The following is a 26,668-nucleotide window of genomic DNA, read 5'->3' as shown; positions in this document are numbered from 1 at the left end:
TATGTTATCAATAATATTGACACGACACTCCCTCCAACTCATGTGTCTTAAGTGAACCTCATCCTCATTTAACAAGTTGAAGCTCAAACATTGAATCAACAAAGATTCACAATTGCAATACCCTAGCAGAAATTTGATCTTTAATAGATACCACAACAACACTACCACTTGACCAACTCACTATGTAGTAAACTTCTAAAATATATTTTATTATTATAATATTATAATTATTATTATATATATTTTTAACTAATTTATAATAATATTTTTTTAAGGCATATTGTCACTATTATAATTATAACAAATATATTTATCTTAATACTATAAAAAATACTTGCCTCTTAATACTTGTTATTTTTTATTTTATTTTTATTTATTGAAATTACTTTTACATTTTGTTTTGTTTTTTTTGGTTTTTTAGGTTCATAAGAAGCTTTTTGGGTGGGATAGAAATCACAATTAAGATACCTCCTACAATATGCCAGGCATCTCAAAATTGTGGATATTAATATAGACTTAGAATCCCAGCTCAGATGAAACTTCAAGATGTAATCCTCATTCCTCAACAACGAAGGCCTAATTGAACTATCTACCCTTTTTTACTCTCTATAGATAAAACACTAGACAGTGTGCAGTCATACCCAACCACACCGGATACAACCCAAATATGGGCCTACATATAGACAGGACTAGATACAGTATTTGTACCATATCCAAGATACTTGTATCCATATCGAATATATCTGGGCAGGAAGATACATATCCAACGCCTCTAGTTTATATTTCTGAGTGGTCCCCAATGATATTAATGCGACTAGGAGACATTAGTTCGTGGGAAATGTACATTTTTGTATTGTTGCCTAGTAGATGAAACATATTAAAGGCAATTTTTTTCCCTTTTGGATGGTGTTGGATTGGAAACGGTAGAATGCATTACCGAGATTAAATTATAACTCTTCCAGATTAAAAATGATCCAAATGAGCACTGTCATATCTGAGAGGACATTTGTAGGATATGACATCAAACAATATGATGGGCAAATTATGATGGAGAATCTCTTGCAGGTGTAAGAATACACATCGCCGAAGAACCTTGACAAGAGCTGTAAAAGAGTTCAGGGTGTAGCTTGCTCAAAATCCATTACTGGATTTTCATTCCTCAAACCTCGAAGAATATTCTTTGCATCTTCCTTTTCCTGTAGACCACATAAAATAAAATTCAGTCACTCTTAGAAGTCAAAATAAAAACCAAAACCATGTCAGTGTAGAACTAAAATCCTTACCTAATAATGAACAAGTTATACGTAGTAAATTGAGGAAAACTTCCAACATTTATCAAATAAAATAGCATCAAAACCAAGAAAACGGTTACGGTAATGCTGTGATGCACAAAGTACTAACAACTGTATATGAAAAATAACAGCATTAATAAAGATTGTTGAAGATAAAATGAGACTAAAGCAATATCTAACAGAATATGATAATGGAATCACAAAACTATGCCAAATACATTATAATAAGTTGATTCCACACATGTAAATGATAATTTACGACAATACATCAGTTAAGAGCCACTGTACTGACAGATGAACAATTACATTACATCCAATCAAAATGCACAGGAGCGAATCACATGAGGAAATGCTATATAAAACCCTCTGAGGCATGAAGCTCTTGGCAAGTAATCGAAGAATTGTTGATGAAGGGAATATGCAAAAGAATATAGAGATATATTCTTTCTAACACTGGTGTTTGGGTACATCAGGATGCTGGGAGGCTAGGACAAGTTTCCAGGAAATGATCAGATGCGTTCTGTTAAGACATAATAGAATCAAGCAAGATGATCTGTCTATGTCTATACTGATTGGCGATTTGTCTTGGTCATGTTTGGTTAACTAAATTGGTTGTATTATGTTAACTATTGTTTATACCAGCAGTCATGTCATGAGCAGACATGAGACATGTCCTCTCATAACATGACTAATGGTTTTGTGCCTTTTGGATCAATACTTATATCTAACCGATCAGAGAAAGAGAGGTATCAAAAACAATTAATGTCTTCTCTAGAGCAGATTGGAATTACTAGAAATAGATCTAGACCTGCAAATATTCACTGTTTGTTAACATAGAAAATTGTATCAGGTTAACATGGTATCAGAGTAGGTGCCTTACCAGCCTATGACATTTCAATAGTGAAGGAATACTGTGACTCGAAAGATTACATTTGCATTTCAAAAGCCTTGAGAATAAATATAGTCTGAGGAAAAATTAAATAGTAGCGGTGATCAATTCTTCAAACCATTCATCACCTTCCATGTGATGGAATCAATATTCAACTCACTGGCTTACAAGTCACCATGTCCACATGTCTAAGATACTTGGGATGGCCTCATGTTGTCTAGAACATTGCGATGTTTGGCTTAGATAGCGGAAGTGCTCCAGCGGACCTTCTGCAACACATTCAGATAAAGGTATCGAATGGAATATATAAATATTGAATGGATTTATTAGCAAATATACAAACGGCAGAAAGTATATTTCTTCCCGTGGACGAAGGGTGGAAATTGAAATTTATAATATTTATGCAGCAAATATGTTTCTTAAACAATTTGGTGAACGGACATTACAATTAGTGGGAGATTTAATATTTGAAGAGAAGTTTATTTGTGTGGATATATTATCAAATACATCAATATTTCTGAGATTGATATTTTGCCCTGCAGATCAAAATCTTATTCATCCAACTCTGTGAACTTCATGGGAATTTCATTCTATTTGGAAATCACAAAGATAAGCAAACAGATAGCGTGCAAATTAAAAATAACGGAGTTGAGAGAAACAAATCTGAAGAAAGAAGAAATACAAGGTAGGTACGATATATTGCTTGGTATTCACTGAACAAATGTATTAAAGATGAGAGTTCTGAGATCCTTGGAAGGAGAATATTGGAATTTTGATGTTCACCATTCAACGGAACAACGAGACATTACAAGAATAGTAGCTGTAGTGTAATGAATGTCTTCTTCATATCTGCTGAGAACTAAGTGTTCAAGCCTGGGAAATATCGGACAGTTCACATATATGCAGGTAGTATCATGGCCCTTGGAGAGTTCTTGAATTTAATGTGTGAAATTGCACGCCCCTGCCAAATGAAGAGACGTGGATGGAAACAAGGACACTGTGGAGCTTTGTGCGATGGAGCTTAGTGTGTGAAGGAATAATAAATGGAAGCTTGTTTTAAAATTTGGGGTGACACTTGAAGTTACAGTGTTTGTATGTTGATTGACCAGAAAAATGTCCCATTCTTACTATAGCTCTTCAGCATTGTGGTGCTTTTGTGTGCTCAAGTGCGTGTGATCTAAATTGAACAACACATGTAGCAACGAATTTCATGATGTATGAAAGCCACAAATGGATCTGTTTGAAGGAGTTGACCCTAGCCGTGAGGGGGTCATGTCCCCTATATTTCTCCAATAGAGTTTAGTAATAACACATAATAAAATGAACAAATAAATTATAATTTAATTTATTATTCATTTAATATAAATGAGTACTAATAATAAATAATAACTACTTGATATGTATTAAATTATTTAAAATATATTTATAAGATATAATTTAATAACTAAGAGATTAAACTGAAGTCTTAAACTTGATAAGAAGTCATATAAACGACTAATTACATAAGAAGAGGTTATACTCAAATAATCAAATAAGAGTCATGTACATGTGTAATTGGAAAATCACACCTCATGGGATACAAAGGTTATAAATTAAGATTGCAGTTTTAGAAAGGGGGATACAGGGCAGAACATATCAGAAAACGATATACATATATTATTCATATCTGATCAGAATATATAGGAAAATTTTAAAATATACATTGAAATTTGCAAATATACATATCATTCATATGAAACTAAGCACAAAGCATGTCATTTAAACATTATAGAGCCATAACATACAACATTTGAATGGCATCTAGGAAATAATATCCGATTTTAGTACCCACTTGTCAAAATGCATATCAATATTAGTGAACACTGAACAATGAACATTAACAATTGTCAATATCATAATGTCATAATGATAAACATGATAAATCTGAAAATCAAAATCAAAATATGCCTAAAGCCATAGGCCCAAAGGGTAAGGGCTGCCATAAAGTAGTAAGTATCAATGTATCATAGTCATGTTCATGTTCAACATAAAAAACAAAACATAGAAAAATGACGCAAACTGCTGCTCCTATTCTGCCTCTACTGCCATGGCATCAAAATCAGAGTCCTCCTTACTATCATCCTCCACAGGAAGTTGGAGGCTTTAAAATATATTTTTATGTTACCTTTTTTTAATTTTATGCAAACAAAAAAGGGGGACGGCCAGCTGTACCTGGTACAAAAAGATGTCCCCCGACCATATCAGGTACGGCCGGCCGTCCCCCTTTTTTTCCCTTTGGCGTCCCCAAGTTTCCGAGACATCCCCTACATTTATTCACTTTTTGGGGATGGCTGGGGGACGTCCCATACCCGTCCCCCCATCCTCGGGACATCCCCGTCCCTGAAACGCCAGGTTTTAGGCCGGGTACGCGTCCTCGGGGAACATAGGTTATAACACATCTTATTCATTCAATGGAAGAGGATTAATTCTTAAGAGACAAGAAGAATGAATGAGCTGAGCGTTAAAGACATCATCTGTATAACACCCAGTCAGTGATCATAAATATATATAAGCCATGAAATATCTTTAGTCCACGGTTTGGTTGGAGCTTGCCAAATATTGTGTAGTCTTCCACAACTATTAGTATATCTTACACATGAGACAAAGGGAATATAGAAGGCTATTGATATATGACAACCGACTCAGCGATGGAGCAGGATGACTCAGCAGAATAGAAGTTGGCACAATATTTAGTAAATTGAGTGTGACATGGATAATAGATGCAGAGTTCAAGCATAAATAATAGAAACAATTATACAGTCAGCATAGGGAAGGAAGTTGTGATGTCTCAAATAAAAAGAAGAATTCAATGAGGCAATCCAGTACCCAGTTAATTAGAAATCAATAAAATACAGATTACCGTCTCCTTTCTGATGGTTGTGCGATTAAGGGAAAGAAGATGATGAGCCCTCAGTACTCAAGATGGTAGCAAGAAGGGTCTGGAACAGGAAGAATGATGAATCATTGCCAAAGACCAATCTCAGCACAGTCGACAACTAGTTCTGATGACCAGGTTGTTTTAGCAGGATAAACATTGAACATTCAGTTAAGCCAAACATACAAGGGGTAGCCATCTTGGATTGAAAACAATGAACGAACTTGCTTGCACTAAATATTCTAAAACTTATATATATGGAGCAAGGAAAGGACAAACGAGTCTTAGCCAAAATATGCTCCCATTATACAGACTTCATAAAAGGAAGTGTCATTTAGTAGTATTTAAGAAAGTTGGCAACTAAATTTATAAGCAATCATTATAGAGTGGTACAAAAGTGACGAGATTTGCAGAGTAAATCTGAAATAAAAATTACATGGTCCTCATGAACACCATTGAGAAATGCATTTATTACATATCTCCATCCTAAAACAACAAGAAGCAATCAATGGGAACTTATGACACAGTCAGGTCTTGCAGTATAATTACACGAGGAACAGTGGAATTAAAGTCATAACAGATCACATTCATATCTGATAAGATATAATCTTACCTCATCAAAAGGTTGCATCCTTCAATGTCTAGATTATAGCAATACAAGAGGTGTGGATTGAACTTTCTAAATATAAATATGGTGAAGCATAAGTTTCATAAATATTGATATTTATAAAGGATATTGTACATTCACTAGAAAGAAGCCTTTTTCATTAAATTTGAAGAAGTCAATCTTAAATCTCAGAGTTCCGGACCTCAGGTCATTACATGTCGTCCAAATTTGTTTTAACAAAACGGCATGCTGCCAGGAACTTCTGACTTTGGTAGAAAAGCAGCTCCTACTTAACTGTTTTACATCAGATAACTGAATGAAGAGTGGCGCAACTATGGATGAAAGTCTTTGTAGTTTTGAAGGAAACTGAAAGACAGAAGGCCAACCAAACACTAGCAGTTTCTGCTACACAGAATTCTGATGCTAGGGACAACTGCCTGGCTACAGAAAACTTTAATAGTGATCTGAGGGGTAAAGATTTAATTGGTCAAGTACAGGATGCAGGTAGAGACCAACGTCATATAATTGCTGAAACAACAGTTGTCCAAGGAGGAAATAATGAATCAACTAGAAGAAGCAGTGAAGAAACTAGGAGAAACGCTTCCATCTCATCGCAGAGTATGAAGGTGTGAAAAAAAAAATAGTTAATGAATGGCTGGCTGAAGAAGAGCCCTTGGCTGTTATGGCACTGATGGCTATCGCACTAGTTGATGAATACCACCCCTTGATTATTCTAAAGAATCATGGGGCTGACTTTAAAGCTCTATACAAAGTTGAGACTGCACTGGCAAAGTTTGTGGAGCAGAATGAATGGGTAGATGTATCGACAAATTCTGACTTTGAGGTGGTTGTTGCATTGGTTGTGATGTTGGTTCTCGTGACATATGAGGCTTAGATTATCACAATTATCAACCTTATTAAAACTTTAACCATATGAGCAATATAATCAGAAACCACAACAAGATACTCATGCACAATAACGCCAGATATGTTAACTAGGGAAACCTTTGATCAGAGGGAAAACCCGAGTGGGGATGGTACCCACAAGATGATGTACTAATATAAATATTCTTTGTTAAGAGGATGGACCCTGTTAAGAGTCTATAACAACATTTAGGACATATTAGTCCCTGTTAGGAGTTCTGAAAACCCTATTAGGAGTTGTTGAAGACAGTTGGACCCACTGCCCAAACAGCGTCAAGGTTAAGATCAATGAACCCACTGTCCAAATGATCTTCGTATTAATCCTTGCAAAATAATAGAAATGAACTATCTTTCCTTCCTCTTCCTTTGTCCTATCAACTGGACTTATGCTACTTCAAATCTTGTAACTAGATCACACAATTCGCATCCAATAATCCCTTGGATCGCTCACTCATATTCAATAAAACACTCTGCTCCTTTTCGCACTTTCTTAATTACTTTGCATACAACTTACTTGACAAACAAAGAAAACATCTTTCCTTTGTACCATATCTTCAAAATAATTTCTTGAATTGGCCTTGAGGCTTTCCCAATTAATTATAATAAGATAATTAATTAATTACAATTACAATGGCACTGTCGACTCACAGTCTACACAACTTCTCACACGTGCGATACTAGGGCTTGTGCATCCACTGACGACATCACCTAACTATCATGCATCACTAGCTGACCACGCATCTTCTCATTACATCTCAGATGAAGGATATCATACGAACATCAGGAATTGCTTTCCAAGTACTCTATCTTTGTACTACTCTCAATAAATCAAGCATGTCTTTTGTACATCTTTGACTTAAACTCTGCGCATTGAACCTTAACATCAGGACACAGTATATAACATGTCCTTAGTCGCGCATCACCAGACAATGAAAACCTTGTCCGTGTAACTATGATCTATGTCCTCTACTCTGTCAATCTTCATAGACTTACTATTATGTTGACATCAATGACAAACATAGTCATGAATGCAACATGTCAATATTGCTACATGCTCTTCAATGCTTAGGATACTCCCCCAAAGGAATACCATCAGCATTCATGCTAACAATCTCCCCCTTTGGCATTGATGGCAACATAGATGAAAAACATCTAAGTTCCAAGAATATCAAACAATACTCTATTGTTGTTGCTATTCTCATCTTTTCAAATCCTCTTCATCAATCAAATCTTAAATCCACTAGAACACTACTCTGTTCTGTATCTTCTTTAGGATCGGCAACAATTGTTCACACTAAACAACTCTTAGCTTCTCCCCCGTTCAAAGGTACTCTTATCTTTCCCTTTGCCATTAATAACTCTTCATGCTGCATATCTCCCCCATAAAGATATTCCTTCTTTTATACATGAATCTTCTTAAATCTCCCTAATAAATATCTTTCCCCCATACATATTTAGAAGATGTTTTTCATGCACTCTTCTCCCCCATTGACATCAATGACAAGGGCTTCATTATGTCAACTTACTGCTTCAAGACTTTAACCAACTCAATTGTCCAAAGACATTGTTCAATACCAAATACCAAGTACCAAGAGTCCTCAATGACTCTGCTCATCACAGATACTCCTCCATAATCAGCATTCAATCTAGTCAAACAATAGTTCTTTGTACCATTGGACTGATGCAATCTCTGCATCATCTACTCTTAAGCACGTAGGGATATAACCCCAAGCATACCTCTTAAGTACTCAAATGTATCTTTAGGTAAAGGCTTCGTAAAGATATCTGCAATCTGATCTTTAGTACTCACATACTCCAATCTGATCTCTTTTTCTGCTACCTTCTCTCTCAAGACATGATACTTAATAGATATATGCTTAGTCTTACAATGCAATACAGGATTCCTAAACATACTTATTGTACTTCTATTTTCACAGTATATGATAACAGGTTCTGCAAATTCTATCCCAATGTCCTTTAGCATTTGCTTCATCCACATAACTTGATTATAGTTATTTATTGTTGCTACATACTCTGCCTCAGCTGTACTCAATGAGATACAATCTTGTTTCTTGCCCAGCCAAGAAACCAATATTCCTCCAAGAAAGAATGCTTCATCACTATTGCTCTTTTTGTCATCCATACTACTTGTCCCATCCGCATCAGTATAAGCACATAGAGTGAAATCACTTGATCTATCATACCATATTCCATAATTAGATGTTCCCTTCAATAATCTGAATATCCTCTTTACCACTACATAATGATACTCCTTAGGATCAACTTGAAATCTAGCTACAATCCCAACTGCATTTGCTATATTTGGTCTGGTGTGAGTCAAATATTGCAAACCTACACCCATGGATCTGTACTTCTTCTGCTCAATTGTAAGTGTCTCATCTTTGTTAGATAACTTGTGACCAGTTATCATAAGTGTACCAACAAGCTTACAACTCTTCAATTCAAATCTCTTCAACAAGTCTTTCAAATACTTAGCTTGTGAAATGAAAATACCATCACTGTTCTACACAATCTACAAACCTAGAAAAAACTTCATTTCTCTTATCATACTCATTTCAAACTCATTCTTCATCTCTTCAGCAAACTTATCACTTGCTTCATCATTACCTCCAAATATTATGTCATCAATAAATATTACTATGATAAATAAACCATTATCAATTTCTCTCAAATACAAATTACCATCTGTCGTACTTTTAACAAATCCAAGATTTGCCAAATACTTGTCTAACCTTGCATACCAGGTTCTAGGTGCTTGCTTCAAACCATATAGAGCTTTCTTCAATCTACATACGATATCTTTCTCTTCTGTTAGAGGGAAACCTTCAAGTTGCTCAATATATACCTCTTTTTCAAGTTCTCCATTCAAGAAGGCTGATCTAATATCCATCTGATATACTTTGAATTTCTTATCTAGTGCATAAGCTAGGAACATTTTCACTGCTTCCATTCTAGCTACAGGGGCATATGTCTCCTCATAGTCTATTCCTTCTTGCTATGAATATCCTTTGCACACCAGTCTGGCCTTGTTTCTCACAACTTCACCTTGATCATTCATCTTGTTTCTGAATACCATTTGGTTCCAATAACGTTCTTGTCTTTAGGTCTTGGAACTAATTCTTATGTTTCATTCTTAACAATCTGATCTAATTCTTCCTTCACTGCTTGAATCCAATGATCATCTTTACATGCTTCATCTATACTCTTAGGTTCAACTTGAGAAATCAAACATAATTCACATACTTCTTCATTTACCTGATTATTGTTTATGCTCCCAATGATTTGTCCAAGAGGGTAGTTTTTTGATATACTTTTGCTAGGAGTTGTCAACTCAACTCTTTCTTCTTCTCTAGGCTCAGATCTTTGTTCTTCACTCTGATTCTCATTCTACAAATCATTGTTAGTCTCAATCATAGATGTGAGTATTGCCAATTAATCGGCGATACGAGATAAAATCGCGATTTTTTGGGGCCGGCGATTTAGTCGCCCCAAAAATCGCGATTTTTTTTTGCAAATTTTTTCCAAAAAATCGCCCGCGCCCAGTAGTCACATAAAGTGACGAAAAAACACATTTTTTTCATTCTGTTTTTACATTGCTTAGGGCGTTTTGGAGAGGAGAGGATAGAGGAGGAGTTCTTGGTAAGAAACAAGCGGAATCGAGTGCATTTGGAGGCCTTTTGATTCGATTTCTTCGTTACTAGGTAAGTGATTTGAATCTTTGTTTTTTATTTTTGCAAGAGATTGTATTTTTTTTTCTTGCATGTAAATGGATAAAAATACATTCCTAATTAGTTAGGAATGCATTTGACGAATGTAAGCAAGATTAAATGCATTCATTTGCATTTTTTTCCATTCTAGATCGAATTTATGTTAGAAATTTGCACTTTTTTGAAAAATTTGAAACCCTAGCAGCTAATTTGTTTGAATGTTATTTTGATTTCAATTTATTGGCGTTGTTATTGGAATGTTGCTTGAATTCTTTGTTTAACTGTTAACTTTGATCTTGTTATAATTTATTTATAGTTTTTTTTTTTTAAATTTGTATGTGTAGGCAGCCCGCAGCAGTTTTAAATGGCAAACAAATGGCCATTGACTCCATGACCCTCAGGCTACATTGGCACCAGGCCAAAAAATGTGAGAGATCGGGCATGGAAATATACCTATGAAGCACCCGATGAACCAACCAAAGTGATTTGCATTCGATGTGAAAAAGTAATATCCGAGGGCATTTACCGGTTCAAATATCACATCGCAGGGATCTCAAAACATGATACGAATCCTTGTGAGAGTACAACAGAAGAAATAAAAAGGTTTGCAAATGCCTTGCTCGCAGCTGGAGAGCAAAAAAAATTGCAAAGAGAGCGGAATAAATTGCATGTCAGGGCAGCCATAGCAGAGACCCAGGGCAGTTTCGTTGATGTTCAGGAGGAGGAGGCAGCCATTGAGAGCATGGTCGGCTCTTATCGTGGGCCGCGTGTCCGCAAACAGGGTGGTTTTTCTTTCACGAGTTCCGCTCCCACTCCCACTCCTACACCTCCTAGCACTTCCGCACCATCAGGATCAGCAAATGCTTCTGGGATAGGGAGCTATTTTGTGCCAAGACACACACCTGGTGCACAACCTTCATTAGAGGCCACTAGATGGAATAAGGAGGTCCATGACCAGTTGGATAATGCACTAGCAAATTTCTGGGTTTTCAACAACCTTTCTATTAGTGTTGTTGACAGTCCCTATTGGGAGGCTTTGGCCACAAGGTTGACAGTTGCAGGAAAGGGGTACAAGTCCCCTTCTCGTTCTGTGTTGGGTGGCAGGTAAGTGAATAATTTTATTACACTCGATTTCCTTTTAATTTTTAACTTTTTACTTAGTTCTAAATTTTAATTAATTTATCTAGAAGTTAGAATGTTGATTACTAAAGTCTAAATCAATTTTAAATTACTAAGAATCTAAGACATAACTAAATTTTTTTTTGTAGGCTTATTGGGAATGTTGTTGAGAGGGCCAAAGCATTTGTTGAGGAACAGAAACAAGAATGGACAAAATTTGGTTGCACCATTCTTTTTGACGGGTGGACGGATGGGAAGAGCAGGACCATAATTAATTTTTTGGCCTATTGTAATGATAATGTGGTGTTCCTAAAATCAATCGATGCCTCCAACAAGGTAAAAAATGCTCAGACATTGGCATTGATGTTGGAGAACATGGTCTTAGAGATTGGCATTGAAAATGTGGTGCAAATCATCACAGACAATGCTGCTGCATATGTATCAGCAGGTAAACCGTAATTTTATGTTGCATGTGCATTGTGAATTTCACAAGAAGAATTTTTAGTAGTTTGATATTTTTGAAAAGTTGGAAACTAATTAGTATTTTCTTTTACAATTGGCAGAAAAACTCCTACAGTAGAGGCACCCCACTCTCTCTTGGACCCCGTGTGCAGCACATGTCCTTGACCTTCTTTTGGAGGACATGGGCAAACTTGAGCGGGTCACTCCAATTGTGGAGGATGCAAGGCGGGTGACAAAATACATATACAATCACCCATGGGTCCTTAGCCTGATGAGAGAGCACACTGATGGCAAAGAAATTGTCAGGCGTGCCGCCACAAGGTTTGCAACGATTTTTTTGACATTGCAAAGCATTCTCGATAATTTGGCTTCTTTGAAGCAAATGTTTGTTTCCAAAAAATGGCTTGCTTCCACATTTTCAAAGAAGAGTGAAGGAGAGAATGTTGTGCGGATTGTGTTTGATAAATATTTTGAAGATAAGGCTGATGAAATAGTAAAGGTAACTACAAAACTTTAAGTTTTAGTTTACACTTACAACTTTATAACATACTAAGTTTGTAACTCAAGTAAATAATAATTTTGTAACTTGTCAACTAATTTCAAATTTATATTGCAGGTGTCTAAGCCTTTAGTCAGAGTTTTGCGTTTGGTTGATGGAGACCAAACGCCAATGGGTGAACTATATGAGGCCATGGACAAGGCCAAAGAATCTGTCAAAAATTAGTACAAGGGGGAAAGCATCAAATATGAACCCATTTGGCAGATCATTGATAGAAGGTGGAATAATCAGCTCCACCAACCCATTCATGCAGCAGGATATTTCCTCAACCCACGTTTTAGGTATACCGTAAGCTCATTCTTACTCAAATTTAAGTTAACGAAGACTTGAGTTCATTTTGCTTTCGTAGGGTGTTGGGTATGTACTAAAATTGCAAGACTTATTTGTTTTTGGTTTTTGGTTTTAGGGCTGATGGTACATATGCAGATCCTGATGGAGAGGTCATCAGAGGCCTAAGTGAGTGCGTCGAAAAGATGGTAACCAGCGAGGAAACAAGAGATAAAATCATCGCTGAGCAGGAGATCTTCACTTCAGCAGGGGGCAAGGTGTTCTCCACTTCTCTCTGCAAGAGAGCAAGGCTTACACAAACCCCAGGTAATACATTTGCAAACTTCTGAATCTCAAATGCTAAATTAACATTTATGTTTCACTTTTTGTTGTCTATTAGTATTTTCTAACTTGTACAATTTTTGTGATGCAGTGGCTTGGTGGACCACTTGGGGTGCAAGCACTCCAAATCTTGCAAAATTTGCTCTCAGAATCCTATCACAGCCTTGCAGCGCATCACATTGTGAGCGCAACTGGAGTTTGTTTGAGGCCATCCACACAAAAAAGAGAAACAGGTTGTCCCAAAAGAGGATGAATGACATGGTCTATGTGCAATATAATCTTAAATTGCGCATGAAAAAGGCACAACAAGATCCTCCTAGGCCAATCGATTTGGATGAGATAGATCCTTATTATGATTGGACGGCGCAAGAGCAGGCTCCCTTATTTACACAGGAGGACATCTCCAATTTGGAGAGGGAAGCCGCGAAGGAGGCTATGGAGGAGGAAGGGGGTGGAACTGGATATGACATCGATTTGGATGACATCGAGGAGGGCGATGATGAGGATGATGACATTGAGCTTACTGTAGAGGACCTTGACATCTTGCGCGCAGCGAATGTGGAGCTACCGACATCTAGTTCTATAGCTAAACCATCTCCTGCATTGGCACAGACATAGACACGGGCACAAATCCTATGGAGTTCTAGTTCTAGAGCTTTACCCTCTCCCACACTCACTAGTAAAGCGACTGGGAAGAGGAAGATGTAGTCCTATATTTGACATTTGTACTTATTTGTAATCATGTTGATGTGCTTATTTGAACTCTTTACATTTGACACTTTATTTATGAGAATACTTCTCATGTGTTGTGAACTTGTTAGTTGTTAGTAATTTACAACTTGTCACTACTTACTTGTTAGTAATTTATCGATTAATAACTCTTTTTGCATTGATATATATCTAAACATGATTGTTTCTTATGTATTGTTAGTAATTAAGTCATTAGATGCAAAAAAACATTGAATTCTGTAAAAAAATCGCATTTTTTTATTAAAATTTAGTGATTTTTTAATTCTCGATTTTTTCCCCGATTTTTCCCGATTAAACTTTTTCAGGCCTAGGCGATTAATCTCCTCAAGCGATTTTTACATCAATGGTCTCAATGATAAATTCCGCATTTTCATTGTTAGCTTTTGCATCAACAATAGTTACCAAAGCTATCTCTTCTATTACTTCCTCTTTCTTAACCAATTTAGGCTCATTATCTTTATCATCATAATCATTCAAGAATCTTTCCATGCTTTATATTCTTCGTCTTCATCAAAAAGTGAACCCTTCCTAGATTTTATTACTCTCTTAAAACATCTAGACGAAAAATGACCAAACTCTTTACATGTCCAACAAACAAAAATTTCCATACCTTCTTGCTCTCTTTTCATTAGAAGATCAATACCTTCCTGTTGTGATGTTTTCACACCATCGGCCCAAAAAAATTTGGGAACCCCCTTTTTTTATCACCTCAGGAATAGTTTTTTTAAGTTGTCCAAAAGTTTTTTTGAGTTTTGAAAATTTTGAGCCTTGGACACCTTCAGGGCAAATATGAGAGAGACTTAGCTTATTTTCACCCAGTTTCGCTTGATTTTCCAGAGCCACCAATTCTATCCTTAGGCCAAACAAATTTCAAAGTTAATTCCAACTTGGCAGGATAAAATTGTTAATTTGTACTTAGACAAATTCTTTTGAAAAATTGGGTATAATTGTGTAAATTTGGATCATTTTCAAAAAATGAAATTTTGTTAGATTTGAACTTTTTTTAGAAAATCTTGAAATTTTTTTGCTGAGAAAATTATTTTTTGTTATGATGAAAGCAAATTGCAAAATCGATTTAAAACTTTAGAGAAATAATTTTATTTATATTAAAAAACTAAAATTGCTTAGCAAAATCGATTTAAATGAAATTGCAAAAGATTGTCTTTAATGGATTAAAATTGCCTTGAAAACTTTTTGCCATTTAATGAAATTAGTAATTTAATATTGAAAAAATGGCTTTTGATTAGCCAAAATCCGATTTTAATAACATATTAATTACTAAATCCTCATTAAATGGAAGCATTTAACATCTCCAAGCCATTGTTTAATTTCTTTTTGCAATTTAGAACTAATTGGCAATTTTAAAAAGCAATTTTCATCATGGCAAAATTAATTTTGGTTAAGTATTTAATTGTGGGCCATAATTTTGCAATTAATTATTTGTTTTTCTTTCTCCCAAGGTCTAAGTCAGCCAACTTGGAGGGAGTAAGAAAGTTGGGTATAAGACGAGGCCTCACTCCCATTTCCTCCTCACTTTTCACTTCTCCTTCTCAAGGTATTGGCGATTTTGCAATAACAGATCAAAACTCTTCTTGCTTGGCAAATTTTGTGGGAGCTGAATTTTGTGGGGACCGAAATTTGTGGGAGCCGAATTTTGTGGGAGCCAAAATTTGTGGAAGATAAAATTCTGATTTTTGTAAGAAGCTGTGATTTTTGGCCCTAGGTTGGGTAATTTTATTTGGAGGTGAATTACATGATAAACTTTTGAGTTGCAACTAGATTTGAAGTTCTTGAGGTCTAGTCCTAATTCCAAAAAGTCGCTGTACGATTATTGGTTAAGGTGAATTTTAATCATTTAAAGTTGAAAGGGGTCCTTAAGCTGACATCCTTCTTTCGTTCTAATCTAAGGATTGCTTCCCTTGGTTCTATTTGCCTTTTGGTCCACCACTCTACCATCCCGTAATAGGGCGACGAGTATGGAGGATGTTAGTGCAAGTAAGAATCCCAAGCGGACAAACACTAAAAAAGACAAAGAAGATATGATGCCCAAAACACCCTTCTCGAAAATGAAGCGAATAACCAACACCAATATCGGTGCAGTGGACATGATACGAATGAGGGACAGACTAAAGGAAGGACAATCCCCCTTGGCATAGAAGATATATAAAAGCAAAATTGTACACGCAGCAAACAGCATGGTGAAGTTAGCGGAACTCAGGGCGAAACACACACCTTGTCCTCCTATGGAAGAAGTTAATGAAAGGCTAGCTAAGTTCATTGCCTTAGTTAAGAAAATGAAAGAATAGGGAAGAGTTATATTAGAAGGTCATTTGATGTAAGCCCAAGTGGCAAATTTCTCTTTCTTCTACAATAGGACAAGTGTCTATTTATGATTGGCTACCATTTTGGTGCCTTCTCATTGGTTGCCACTTTTTGCACTTTTTTCATTGGCCCATTGATGAGGTGGCGACTTCTCATTGACCAATGGGGTGGCAACCCTAATTAGGGTTGTGAGGATCCAATCTAGATCGTTGATCTTGTTTTGATCTCCACGTCCGTTGTATTTTTGGCCCCTATATAAGGCCATTTGCTCTCATTTGTGAAGTGTTGGAGAAATTGTTGCTAAAATAATACCAAAATCGCTCTCTTTTTCATTGTTGTGACTTGCATGGTGATTAAGAACATTGGGTGTTATGGCATGTTTTCTACTTCCACATAGTTAGATTTCCTTTCAAGTTGTTAAAGTTGGTTGCATTTGAAGTTGTTTAAGTGAGGGTAGATGGATAGTTGTATGGTAGCATTAGTAGATGTTTGATAGGGATCAATACTAGGCCACTAGCATCCTGGCGGCTGGTTGGGAAGCCTTGTGTGGTAAACTAGTTCATTTTCCTTAGAATCATTGCATCTATGGAGGTGGGGCCGCTGGTTAGCCTTCATTAGATTCGATCCCCATCCATTTGCTAACCTTCCATTCGTAGGAGTAGGAGTAGAATAGTGAGTAGCTGGGTAGTCGAAGTTTAGAGAAGGAAGTTAAAGAAGTAAGTCAAGTATCAGAACACACCCATTCACCCTCCACCACCATCGCTTTCCCATCAACATCATCATTGGCAGACACATCCTCCATCATCACCACCATCAACATTATCTGCCACTCGCATATTTCACAAACCCATCACCATCACCATCATTCCACCAAAGTCCAAATCATCCTTGAATGAACAACGTAAGGCCGCCTACGTGATTACTCGCAAATCACATTGATAAACTGAGCGAGTATCCAAAAGAGTAAGGAACATTGGAGTTATTCTCATATCCCATGAGCAATAACTTTTCAAGAGAGGAATTGTATGTTTGATACTCTGTATCAGATATCCAATTACTAATATGTTATGTAAGTGATACAAAACTCGCATCAACACTTCCTTGCTATTCATGTCTTCTTCAAGGACCTGATGCTCTGATACAAATTGCTAGAATATATAGTCCACCAATATAACTGAGAGGGGGAGATGAATCAATTATCCAACTATTATCACAATTATCAACCATATTAAACTTTAACCATATGAGCAATATAATCAGAAATGACAACCTCGTGCATAATAACACCAGATATGTTAACTAGGGAAACCCTTGATCAGAGGGAAAATCCCGATGGGGAAGGTACCCACAAAATGATGTATTAATATAAATATTCCTTGTTAGAGGATGGACCCTGTTAGGAGTCTATAACAACATTCATTACATATTAGTCCCTGTTAGGAGACTTTGAAATCCTTGTTAGGAGTTCTGCCAACCCTGTCAAGAGTTGTGGAAGACAGCTAGACCCACTGCCCAAATAGCTCCACCAAGACAATCCATTAGGTCCTCTGTCCTAGGAATAGGAAATATATACTTTATTGTTATCCTATTTATTGCCCTAGAATTCGTACACATTCTCCACTTACCTCCCTTTTTAGGAGCCAAGACAACTAGAACAACACAAGTGCTTATGCTTTTTCTAATCAATCCTTGGTCAAGCGGCTCCTGGACTTGCCTTGCAATCTCTTTGTTTTTCTCTAGTGTCATCTTGTATGTAGCTTTGTTTGGCAAAGAGGCACCTGGTATGAAGTCTATTTGATGACTTATCTCTCTCTTTGGGGGTAATGTAGGTGGTGCTCCATCATATACAATGTCTTCAAACTGATCCAACAATTGTTGTACTTCTGCAGATATAGGTGTTTTCTTTTGTGTTTCTTCCTTTGGTTTCACCATGATTGCATAACCAATTCATCAAGAGTGCAATGGCTTCAACCTTTTCCACATTGTCCTCCTCTAGTAAAGACTATCTCTTGTAGGTGACTCCATTCTTTTTGAATGGGTACTTGTTCTCCTTATCATGATGGGTCGCCTCCTTGTCATACTGCCATGGTCTTCCTAACAAGAAGTGGCATGCATCCATTGGTAGAACATCACAGAGTATCTTGTCCTGATACTTTCCTATGGTAAATTCAACCCATAATTTCTCATTAACCATTATGTTTTGCCCTTTGTTTAACCAAGTGACCTTGTAGGGACACACATGAGGTATCTTGTTAAGTTTCAACTTTTGAACTGCCTCTTCTGAAAAAACATTATCAGTGGACCTTCAATCAATAATGACTCTACATACCTTTCCCAATATCTTGCATTTGACTCTGAAAAGAACCCTCCTTTTCTTGTGTTCATCCTTGACAGGTTCCCTCATTAACACTCTACTAAGCATCAGATTCTCACATTTCTCTGAGTCCATGCTTACCCCTATATGTTTGCAATCCTTCTCTTGTAGATAGGTAATCTTCTTCTTTCCTTGTGAAGATGATGGCTTGTCAGGACATCCGTTGGCGAGATTCCCCAACTGGCCACAATTATATTCATTGAAGCAAAATGTGAGATTCTTCCAAACCCACTTGATCTACCTCTTCCACCACTAGAAAACCCTCTACCTCTACTACAACCTCCTCTGTTATTGGAGTCATGAGATTGCTCACCTGATTTGGTGTCCCATTGGCTTCTATTTTCAATACCTCTTCCACTAGAACCACCTCTATGTCCACTCTTGAATCTCTACCTCTTTCCTTGCCCTTGTTACTAGACTCTTGTTTCTTTTTCAGTTTTTCTTCCACCATAAGGATCATCTGATAACTACTATGTAATGTTGTAAGATAAAAAAGAATAAACTCCTCTTGTATGTTCCACCTAAGGCCATTCAGATACCTAGCCACCTTGATACTTTTAACTTCTTGTATCCTAGACCTAAGGCTTAGTTTTTGAAACTCCTCTGTATAGGCACATACATCTAGGTCTTTTTGCCTTAGGTATTGTCTTTTCTTGTGCAGTTGAATATCATAATCTTCGTGTAGATAACTTTCTTTTATCTTAGCCACCACAGTCTTCCAATTGGTTATGGACTTCTTGTTTTCTTTCTCTCTTTCTTCTTGCAAGAACTTCCACCAAGTTAATGCTTGTTCTCTCAATCTTGATTTTCCTATCTTTACTCTTTGGGCCTCTGAAATATCATCACATTCAAAGTGATTTTTCATGCCTTCAATCCATTCCATAATTGCTTCTGCATCTATTTTCCCAATGAAAATAGGTATGCCTTCTAATGCTTTACCACTTAATGCCTTTGAGGCTTTGAGGAAAGTTTATTTTGCTAACGGAGAATCTAATGTAGGTGTTGTTTTCTCATCTTTTTCCTCTTTGTATTTTCTCTTGTATTTCTCTCCCTCTAACTGTTCCTTCACCTTATCTATAGTATCAACAAGTTCCTCTAGCTTTTTCTTCATCTCTTCCACAACTTCCTCAAGAAGTATGTTCTTTTCTTGCTGCTCATTCAAATCCTTTGCCAACTATGCATTGGTCACCATGATGTTTGCACCTATGGATTCTCCTTCCACTGACATCCACTATTCACTGCTCAAACCTTTCAATGGCTCTGATACTACTTTGATGAGGAGTTTCTCACACTTAGAGCCTTTTTTCTCTAGTCAAGGCTTTCTCCTAGCCTTTTTAGGGTTCTTTCCTATCAGCCTACTGTAGAGGATCCTTTTCTAACCCTCTCCAACCTAGAAACTCACCTATCAATTCAAAATGTTCTCCTAACTCTTCAAAACCCAACTAGGAAACTTTGTGCTCAACAGGAAGACAAACTCACCCAAGGCTTCCAACATGGCCAACACATGTTTTAATCATCCCCTCAATGTTCTTGGTCATTTACCAACCACTCTGCACCATCTTTCAACACCCAAGACTTCAAAATCACCAAATTGCTCTTTAAGGCCTTGTAGCCCTATGAGCCCCAATTAGGCCTCCTACAAACAAGGAAGTTTTAATAACTTAAAAAACTCTTTAACAAGCCCTATTGGTGTCTTCTAAACTTTGTTTCACAAACCCCTAGACTCAAATATTTTCTAGGTCTTAGACTCCCATGGCGTTCGTACAATACTTTTCTAGAAAACCCTATCTTTTAGGGTTTCTAGGGAAATGATATCAAATGCTTCACAATATGCTGAGCTATCTTTCTCAAGCCTTATCCTATGGCCTATGGACTCTTGCCTCTTCTTACTACATTTCCCCAATAAAGTTTTTCTCATCCCAATTGAGCACACACATTAAAACACTCCTGCAAGCTTCTTATTATTACAATAATAGATAAGACATCTATTATTAGTTAATGGTTATCTTGTAAATATCTTTAGCTTTAGTTTGCTTTCATTTTTTGCTTTCTCTGGAATAGAATGTTTCTATTCTTTACAATTGTTTCCTAAGGAAACATCGTCTCTTCCTTTTGTATAAATTGACCTTTCGGTCTCTGTTATTAATAAGCAAGTATTTACCAATTACCTTGTAATATGGTATCACAGCTAAATACTTAAATTTTTTAGAAAAAATTTATAATTTCTTCTTGAAATTATTTGTTTAAATTTTTCCAAAATTATTTCAGCTAATTTCTCCAAAACCCACCTAGGGTTTTTCTGCTTGGAGAAATTCCCGAATTACAGGTCTGCAAATCGCATGGAAATCGTGGCCATTTTTTGGAGACTCGCGTTTTTGGGGTGAAAATCTGCATGTTTCTATATCAAATCTTCATGCTCTTAGCCGTCTTAGTCTGTCATCGTGCTCTGGGAAGCAGATTCGACCATTTTTCATCAAGAAATCTGAAGTTTTTTCAAGCTTTTTTCAGCTAGGGCCGTTTTTTTTCGAAACCCTAATTTTTGGGGTCGAAAAAATTTTTTGTTTGCAGATACTTGATGGGCTTTTCGAGAGCTCAACTGGGTTGTCGTCCGTTTTTCTAGGTACCTCGATTTTTGTGCCTCAATTTTCGAGCCAGCGGATTCAGAAAACGACAGCAAATTCCTTCTGGGTTTTTCGAGCTCTCTTTTGGGTCATTCTCTGATTCTTCTGGGTCTTCCATATTTTTGCCTCAAAGAACGTGCCTTCACAGATTTTCACAATTTTTCATTGAAAAACGTGCCATGGCATCTCTAACAAATATTCTGCTCGAGCATAATTCCAAATTCAATGGTCGCAATTATGGAACTTGGAAGCAACGCATCATTGCAATCTTCGAATATCAAAACACTGATCAACTTGTTCTAGGTGTTACGCAGCGTCCGACTTCTCTGGGTCCTGATCAAGATACATGGGATCTAAATAATCGAGAGGCAGTAATGCTTCTCAAACTATCCGTAGCTGATGACCAGCTTTCTCAGATTCCATCCGGCAAGACAGCGGCCGAAATGTGGACACATCTAAAAGGTCTTCATGAGACTTCCGACAAGAGCAGAGCCTTCTTTCTGAAAAACACTCTGTTTTCTATTGTCATGGATGAGCGCACCTCGCTCCAGGCACACCTGAATCGGATTCAGGAAATCCGTGATCAGTTACTTGCCATCGGTCGCAATATGGAGGAAGAGGATATTGTGGTAATCACTCTTCGGAGTTTACCAAATTCTTATGAGCATTTTATCGAGACTCTCAACATCACATCTACTGGTGTTGATCTAAAGTTCACTGATCTCTGCACCCTGCTACTTCAGCAAGATCGGTGGAAACAACAGTTCGGTAGCAGCTCCAGTTCCACCTCCACTGAGCAAGCCTTTGCTGCGAAATCCTTTCAGAAGGATAAGGGCAAGTTTCAGCAACCATCTCAGCAGAAGTCTTCTGCTCCAGCATCCGATGGTACCAAAAAGAAGAACATTCAATGCAACTATTGCCACAAGTATGGTCACATGAAGGTTGCATGTCGTAAACGCTTACCTGCCCAGTCTAAGCAATCAGGTTCGCAACCCAAAGCGAACAGTGCAGAGCACACTGAGCAGGTGGAATCTGCCTTTTATGCCTTCATGGCTAAAAGACCCGCAGATCATGTACAGTCATCTGCCTGGTACATTGATTCAGGTGCCTCTCGACATTTCACTCACCACAGAGATTGGTTTATTGACTACCAGCCTTATTCAGATTCTGTTATCTTTGGTGGTGGAGAAGAGTACACGGTTGTTGGTAAAGGCAACATTCAAATTCAGTCTATTGGGAGGAAGCTCATATTCCTTGATGTGTACTACGTTCCAGGGATGGAACTAAATCTACTCTCGGTCAGTTAGTTGCTGCGACATTCTCCACACTTGGTAGTCACCTTCAGTTCACATCAGTGCACCATCACTGATCGGGCGACTAAGTCTACTATTGCAATTGGTCTTGAGGATCATGGTCTTTTCAGACTTACTGATTCTGGTGATTCTCAGGACTTAGCTATGGCTGCTCGGCGATCTTCCATCAGCTCACTTTGGCATCAGCGATATGGGCACTTAAATGTGCATTATCTCTCACAACTTGCTCGGGATGAGCTTGTTCTTGGTTTGCCAGAGATTCAAACCCAACACCTCGGAGTTTGTGACGCATGTCAGGCTGGGAAGCAACATCGCACACCTTTCCCCTGGGCGATTCTTGGCGAGCTTCTCAAGTACTTCAGCTTGTTCATGCTGATATCTGCGGCCCTATGGCCACTCCTTCTGTTCTTGGGTACAGGTATTTTCTGTTGTTTGTAGATGATTTCAGTAGAAAAATGTGGGTGTATTTCCTTAAAAAGAAATCCGATGCATTTATTGTATTTCAGAAGTTTAAACCCTTAGTTGAAAAAGAGTCTGGGAAATCTATTATTACTCTTAGATCAGACAATGGGGGGGAATTTTGTTCTAATGTTTTCTCCAGCTTCTTGGATACACATGGCATCCAACGCCAGTTCACCACACCCCACACGCCACAACAGAACAGTGTAATTGAACGTCGGAACAGGACAATCACCGAGATGGCTCGTTCCATGCTCGAACACAGACATGTTCCGAAGCGTTTTTGGGCAGAAGCAGTTAACACTGCAGTTTATCTGTTGAACCGATCACCCACAGTGGCGGTCAAAGGTAAAACTCCGGAAGAGGCCTGGTCAGGTCGCAAGCCCAGAATCAGTCACCTGAAGGTTTTTGGCTCTCTTGCTTTTGTTTGGATCCCTGATGCTTCACGCACCAAGTTGGATGCCAAGAGTCAGAAACTGATGCTTGCTGGATATAGCAGTCTTCACAAAGCCTACCGCCTTATTGATGTTGAGACATCTAGTCTCATATACAGCCGCGATGTAGCCTTTGATGAGCAGCGAGGACCATTCATGCTTGTTTCTCCTATTCCTGATCCAGTAGACCAGCCTATGCAGGTTCATGATTTGGGAGTTCGGCTTCCATTAGGTCCACCTGATGGGAGGGCTCCAGTAGCTCCTACAGCTCCAATCCTGCCAGTGATACCTGTACAGCCACCTCCGGCTTCTCCTGCAGGATCACCTCGTTTTGAAGATGCTTCACCTGAGTTTGATCCAGATTCTTCTGATCAGGATCCTGCTGATCAAGCATCTCCTAGTACTACTGTTGGTCATTCTCCTCTCCGGCCTAAGTGGTGGGCTAAGACACTTGCTGATCTTCATGATGATGAGCTCATTGATGAGAGAACTACTCGGAAAAAGAGCAAAACTATAGATTCTGTTAACTTTGCTCTTATGGCCAACATTCACAGTGTGTTTGAACCTCAAACATATTCCGAGGCTAAAGGAATTCCAGAGTGGGAACAGGCCATGCAATCTGAACATCAGAGCCTGCTGAAGAACAACACTTGGGTCCTTTCTGATCTTCCCCCAGGGAAGAAACCCATTAGCTGCAAATGGGTCTACAAAATCAAATACAAATCATATGGTACTTTGGATAAGTACAAAGCTCGTTTAGTGGCAAAAGGCTTTTCTCAACGTCAGGGCATTGATTATGAGGAGACCTTTGCTCCTACTGCAAAGATGAGCACCATCAGATTAGTCCTAGCCATGGCAGCACAGTTTGGCTGGAAGGTCCATCAGATAGACGTAAAGAGTGCTTTCCTGAATGGTGATCTCCATGAAGAGGTCTACATGACGCAGCCTCCTGGTTTCAAGGTTGCTAGTAAAGACCATCAGGTTCTCAGATTGGTAAAAGCTCTCTATGGTTTGAAGCAGGCCCCTCGGGCATGGTACATCAAGATTGATACGTACCTCAGTGATCAAGGCTTCAAGAGGAGTTCTTCAGACTCAAATCTGTACATCAAGACTACTGACAGTGACATCATCCTTCTGATTATCTATGTGGATGATCTGATCATCACTGGCAGTTCGGCATCTTTGATTCAGGGAATCAAACAACACTCATGCCAGTCTTTTGATATGACTGACCTTGGGCTCATGCATTATTGCTTAGGTGTTGAAGTTTGGCAACAGTCTTCTGGTATATTCATCTCTCAGTCCAAATATGCCAAAGCCTTGTTAGACAAATTCCGAATGCAGGATTGCAAACCTGCATCTACACCTATGGAGAAAGGTCTCAAGTTATCAGCCAAGTCTGATTCTCCTTCCGTTGATGATACTACGTATAGGCAACTAGTAGGCAGCCTCATCTACCTATCTGCTACTAGGCCTGATATCAGCTTCGCAGTCAGCTATATTTCACGCTTTATGACAGCTCCTAAGGCTGATCATTGGATGGCAGCAAAGCGTGTGCTTCGTTATGTGAAAGGCACTTCTGATTATGGACTTCTGTATTCTCGGAGTTCTAATCCTAAACTCAGTGGGTTCACAGATTCAGATTGGGCAGGCTCTGTTGATGATAAAAAGTCAACATTTGGATATGTGTTCAGTTTGGGATCCGGTGCAGTCACATGGACCAGCAAGAAGCAGCAGGCAGTTTCTCTCTCTTCTACAGAGGCTGAATATAGAGGGACTGTTAAGGCAGGATGTGAAGTTCTCTGGCTTCGTCGGATGCTTGGGGATATGTAGATGTCACCAGCAGGACCGACTGCTCTGTTTGTTGATAACGAAGGCGTTATCAAGTTAGCACGGAATCCAGTCTTCCATGAACGAACCAAGCATGTGGATGTTCATTGTAATTACATACGACAGCTGGTTGAAGACGGGACTATAGATCTGCAGTATGTTCCTACCTCAGATCAGACTGCAGACATTCTCACCAAGCCTCTTGGTCCTGATAAGTTTGTCAAATTCAAAGGACAGCTTAGTGTGTTAGATAGATTAACCATTAAGGGAGGGTATTACAATAATAGATAAGACGTCTATTATTAGTTAATGGTTATCTTGTAAATATCTTTAGCTTTAGTTTGCTTTCGTTTTTTGCTTTCTCTGGAATAGAATGTTTCTATTCTTTACGATCGTTTCCTAAGGAAACATCGTCTCTTCCTTTTGTATAAATTGACCTTTCGGTCTCTGTTATTAATAAGCAAGTATTTACCAATTACCTTGTAATACTTATTTCCTAGCGAAGCAACTTCAGGCTTGCCTAGGGCTCGCTTGCAAAATTAACAAAATAACTCCTAACTCTTCCTTCCATATTTACAGTATTTACATAGCCTACTTCTTGGTTCCAAGATCCCATAGCTAGAACTCAAGTTGTAGACATTTTTCTCACACACTGTTATGTACAAGCAATAAAATTGGGAAATAGAAATTATTTACAAAACAACAATTAATGGATTAAAAACTTCAAAAAAACAATGCATAGATAGTTCAAAAGTTCCACACTAACTTCTCCAATGATAACAGTGAGCCTTTCAATCCATTAAATCATAAATGAAGGCCAATTCTTAAAAACTGTCATTATAGTCGGTGTTTTCAGTCCATACACAACAGATCTCTCCCCAAGTTTAGGGATTGGATGGGATTTTATATCCCTACTCCACCTATCCCAATCCTAAGGTCAAGTCTCAGACCTGATAAATTATTCCTCCAACTTTTGAGGAAAAGTTGTCATGAGCAACTTTGACAATTTTTGCACAAATGACCTTGTGTAATTCCCAACTTGACAAGTGTGACTCCAACCCATCGAACTTGACCCAAAAAAAAATTAAAAAAACATTTTAAAAATTATCCCTCATTTTTTAGGTGTTCTGCAACTTTGACCATAGTTGACCCTATTAGGACTTTCTAACACCAACTAGGACTTAACAACTAACACATGACCCAAACTTGCATTCAATTTTCTGATACATTCTCCTACACACCTTGGGACTTCATTAATAGTCCTTATTTGGTCAATTGTTGGATAAACCATGTACTAGCCAAAAATTTCTATTAGGGCTATCTTTTCCCTAAGGTGCTCTTGCACCAGCTAATGGCATTATTTCCAAAGAATTATGTGACTTTATCTCTCAGCTCATTTGGAATAGGATGAGGAAAGCCATGAATCCATATAAAATAAATTTTCTTATACCTTTTTCATATA

At 37.8% G+C, this 26,668-nt stretch overlaps 2 protein-coding genes across 4 annotated transcripts in view; one reads left to right on the top strand and one right to left on the bottom strand.

The window, feature by feature from the left end:
- Positions 1 to 479: 479 nt before the first annotated feature.
- APC8 (anaphase-promoting complex subunit 8) overlaps positions 480 to 26,668 on the bottom strand; it is an 80,250-nt gene continuing 54,061 nt past the window's right edge. For all 3 annotated transcript variants that reach the window (XM_089801702.1, XM_089801703.1, XM_089801705.1), the window contains exon 4: positions 480 to 1,196. In XM_089801702.1, coding sequence (XP_089657828.1) covers positions 1,116 to 1,196 — 81 coding nt within the window. In that variant the 3' untranslated portion in view covers positions 480 to 1,115. The remainder of the gene's footprint in view (positions 1,197 to 26,668) is intronic.
- On the top strand, positions 12,577 to 13,721 carry LOC149540614 (uncharacterized). Its single transcript, XM_089800296.1, has 3 exons — positions 12,577 to 12,775; positions 12,921 to 13,088; positions 13,195 to 13,721. The coding sequence occupies exons 1-3, from the start codon at positions 12,589 to 12,591 to the stop codon at positions 13,719 to 13,721; spliced, it is 882 nt and encodes a 293-aa protein (XP_089656422.1). The 5' UTR covers positions 12,577 to 12,588.

This window comes from Cupressus sempervirens, chromosome 9, assembly GCF_028749045.1.
Source record: "Cupressus sempervirens isolate cs-2001-9-10 chromosome 9, ASM2874904v1, whole genome shotgun sequence".
Lineage (NCBI taxonomy): Eukaryota > Viridiplantae > Streptophyta > Pinopsida > Cupressales > Cupressaceae > Cupressus > Cupressus sempervirens.
The sequence above is the reverse complement of the archived record's forward strand: the minus strand, read 5'-3'. Positions and strand labels throughout refer to the sequence as shown.